Consider the following 4,379-nt stretch of genomic DNA (forward strand, 5'->3'; position numbering starts at 1 on the left):
CATTTCATGTGCTGATGAGTTTGCCAAATACTATCATGTTGAATTTTGGTTTTGTCGGTTTCATTTGTATTAAGTGGTATAATTGTGTAGTTGGTGGCTAGAGGAATTATGATAGATTTATTTAAATAGTTTTTTAGCTAATGTTCGTTGGGTTTTGGTTGTTTTTGGTTTCCTTCTTACATTTTAGTTTTGACTTGTTTATCAATCTTGGACTTGCGTTCACTCAAAAATAAGAGAGGTGACAAATTTGGTCGAGTAGGATTAATCCAATTTTGATAAAAGACGGGCTCGTGACGCATGTGATCTAACCAAAAAAACTTAGAGCTAGATGTGTGCTTGTATATTTATACGTGCTTATTTAGTTTCTTTTTAATATTTTCAAATGGATTATACGGATGAATCAAAATTCTTGTACACTTGAGTTAGATAATGCCACGAATTTAAAGATTAACAACAAATATTCTCGTCAATTTAACTTGCTATAAAAATGATAAATAACGCTGCCAAATTAAATAAACTGATGCCAAGATATGATTTGATATTTGGACTAGTTTAACCCTTTTTAGTCAAACTGCCCGCTTTATTTAATCATTTATTTTGTGCTAAAATCGGAATCATGATGCCTGTCTTGCTTGCACAATTGAAACTTTTCTGCTTACTCTTGATTTTATTTTAAACCATGCAATTATATTAATGAAAAAAAAGTCGAATAAATTATTATTCCCTCCGTCCCAACCTAAGAATCCTAATTAATTAAGGCACGAGTTTTAAGAAATGTAAAGAAAAGTTAGTTGAATAAGTTAGTGGAATATATATATTACTTTTATAATAAAATGTGAGTGGAATAAATTGGTAGAATATGGGGTCTATTTACCATTTATAGTAAAAGTGAAATAAGACTCTTAAGTTGGGACGCACGGAAAAGACAAAACAGGACTCTTAAGTTGGGACAGAGGAAGTATTTCCTGTAAACTTAGTTAATATTATAGTAATGAAATATTAATAGCTCCTAATTAATATAGAGCCGTCGAGCCCCCAGTAGTAATTAATCACCAATTTTATGCTTCAAGAATTTTCTACAAACTGCTCCTTATGTGCCTGCGCATTTTTTTCCAAACAAACCCAAAATTTTAGAGCAATAAATCGTATCTAAAAGCATGCACTTTTATTAAAGGTGTAATTGCCTAATTAATTATCCAAGATGGGGTTTTCTTGCCTACCACAACTATTGACAACCCTCTTCAATGCCGGATCCAGAAATTCATAAACGTGGGGTTGAATTAAACAAGACAATAAATAATATTTAAATAATTATTTTTTAACAAAAATATATAAAATATAAATATCAATTATCTTATGTTGTGTGTGGTAGTTGTCGTTTTATGAGTATCCATATTCTAAAAACGATTCAAAATTATTTCGTAATACATATTTTTTACAAATACGATCCCAAATGTTCACATCTAAACTATTAATAGACTTTAGTAATTCAGGATCGACCTTAATTTCTCTTTCATCAAAATTCAATGTCGTCGGCTTGTTATCAAATATCACACGATTTTCCAATTATTGTGTTTCTTATTCAACATTAAAAGAACTAGTAGAAACTCAAGTTTTTTTAGATTTTTTTCCCATTAACCTAAAAGTGAAATAACACAATCAATACATTAAATTTTTTAAAACAAATCACTTAAATCAATAATAAAAAAATTTAAGACAATTATCATATCTATTTAAATTAGGACAAATAGAATTACGAATTTGTGAAATTTAAAATTTGAGAAAATAATAATAATAATAATAATAATAATAATAATAATTGTTAAAATTTGATTTTTTTTCGTAATTGCATAGTTCGGAATTGAAATAATGGAACAACACTGACATTTTTTTATAAAAAGGTACATCCATGGACGGTAAAATCAAAAGTATTTTAAGTCAAGTAAAAAGTCCCATTTCTTAACCCATCCCCACCAAATTAAACTAAAAGAAATCAAATAATAAGTCGGAGGAAGTTTTACAGCTTAGAGATAAGCGGCGAAAATCAGAAGAACCAGCGGTGGAGAGTAGGCGACGGGGATGCCCTCGGGTCGGAGGCTGCTGGAGGGTATTTTACGATGGGTCGCTGACCCCACCTACATCCGCCGCTGACCCTCTTAATTAATTAGTTAGGTGTGTTAATTTCCAAAAACTCATATGAGATTTCTTACATTTTATGTTTCATTATTATGTTATGCATATATCGATCACATTATAAACGTAATGGAGTACGTACGTGTTTGAAATATTTATAATGTGAAATTAAATTCATAAGCACATTAAATTAAATCCATACGAAACATATGGAAACTTCTCCAAATTTTCAAAGTCAAAATTGTTTAATCTTAGTTTGATATTAATGATATGCTTTTCTTATAATTTGACTTTTTTCACAAGAATTTCCCTTCACGTACATACCACAACTCAAATAGGCATCGTCCACTAATGAAATATTCTAGAAATTTTATTTTACATCCAAACCTCATTTCATGTCACCCAAGACAGCTAGGACTGGTCCATGGTCTACTCTTGTTTTCCAAGCCTTAAACATTAGAAATTTGAGTTCCAATTTAATTAACTCTAAACAATTTCTAAATTCTACCCTTTTGGAACCCTCTAGACCTCACAAATTTTCAAATTTTTATGACAAAACCACATATAAAACTCCCCCCAATTCTAGTGTCCCTTTACATATCCCCACTCCCTCTCTCTCTAATACCAAACATCAAGAAAACATATCCATATCCCACCCAAATAAAAGCATATGGGCACTTTAGTTGGGCATGTGGCACCTGGATTTGGCTTCTTTATCATTGGATTATGGCACTTATTCAACCACATCAAGCTCCATGCCCTCCACCCCCAAAAATACACCTCCTCACCATGGTTCCCTACTTCAAAAATCAAGTATTTGGAGCTCTACTTGATCATGTTTGGAAGCTCCATGTCCATATCCATGGAGCTATTCATTGGGCCCGAGCGACACCAGCCTCTCGGGCCCGATGGAACCATCCCTTCCAACCATCTACACAATTTTGAACACTCAAACATATCCCTCACTTTCCTCGTCTACGCCTTGTTCTCAATCTTGGTCGACAAACTCGACCCCCCTGCCCGATACGGGCTCACCAACTTGCTTGGCGCAGCGGCGTTCGGGCAGCAACTCCTCCTCTTCCACCTCCACTCCACTGATCACATGGGGGTGGAGGGCCAATACCATTGGCTACTACAAATTGCAATATTTGTATCACTTGTCACAACTCTTTTAGCCATTAATCACCCTAATAGTTTCTTGAATAGTTTTGTGAGGTCGGTTAGTATATTAATTCAAGGCGTTTGGCTTATGGCTATGGGGTTCATGTTGTGGACCCCTACCCTAATTCCTAAGGGCTGTTTCATGAACTTGGAGGAAGGGCACCAAGTGGTCCGGTGCCACGGGGAAGAGACTCTTGAACGTGCTAAGTCGTTAGTGAACATTCAATTTAGTTGGTACGTTGTTGGGGTCATAATATTTTCCGTGACCATTTATTTGGTTATGGTCCGATTTTATTCAGAGAAAGTTGAGTACCAATCTCTATCAAAAACTGTGATGCACGATGAGGACGACGTGGAGGCGCAAAAGAAGGCGAATCGAGATAGCGTAGAGCAACGTAAGAGCTTCCTCCAAATTGGAGTGCCGTATGCTGCCATGGACATCGAAAGGTAGAAGTTGGACATTAAATAAGTTTGTTTGAAATAGATAATTTCGTGTGCAGATTATTTTTTAATTTTGAATTGATGTATTAAGCCCACAATAACGTTGGCTTAGTTGTGAAAATGTGTCAAGGGAAAGAAAATGGTGTGTGAAATCACATAAGGTTTGGTTATTTTAGTTTTCTCGATTTGTTTGTACTTTGTACATGTACAGTTCACAAAAACTAAAATAGTGTTTCTTTTTCAATTGTGTAGTAATTTTTAATAAGTGGAAAATATTTTTAATCATTTACACAAAAAAATAATCTAGACGTCAATTTTAATTTTATGTGATTTCTTTATATTTATCGGTCATTTAAATAGCCGTTGGGTTTCTTCCTAATCTCGTTTTGCTATTATTAACGCATATACAAGAAAGGAAACGTAAGAGGTATTAATCGTATTTATTATTAACAATTAATACGGCCAAAGAAATGAAAACTTATATAGTGTACTAGTAACTAGTAATTTATTCATTATCAGTAGCATAATAGCTTTGACTTTTGTCTCATAATGTCTTTACACAAACATAGTTTACAACGCCGGCCAACATTAATTACTGTTTATACATATATTTAAGGTATCTTGAGTTATAAAATACGATCATC

The 4,379-nt window shown here is 33.5% G+C and overlaps 1 protein-coding gene across 1 annotated transcript; it reads left to right on the forward strand.

Annotated features, from left to right (window-relative positions):
* The first annotated feature begins 2,742 nt into the window (after nt 1-2,742).
* On the forward strand, nt 2,743-3,979 carry LOC121796630 (transmembrane protein 45A-like). Its single transcript, XM_042195440.1, has one exon. It carries the CDS (start codon nt 2,804-2,806, stop codon nt 3,743-3,745), a length of 942 nt encoding a protein of 313 aa, XP_042051374.1. The 5' UTR covers nt 2,743-2,803; the 3' UTR covers nt 3,746-3,979.
* The last annotated feature ends 400 nt before the right edge of the window (nt 3,980-4,379 follow it).

The sequence above is a fragment of the Salvia splendens genome, chromosome 1 (assembly GCF_004379255.2).
Source record: "Salvia splendens isolate huo1 chromosome 1, SspV2, whole genome shotgun sequence".
Taxonomy (NCBI): domain Eukaryota; kingdom Viridiplantae; phylum Streptophyta; class Magnoliopsida; order Lamiales; family Lamiaceae; genus Salvia; species Salvia splendens.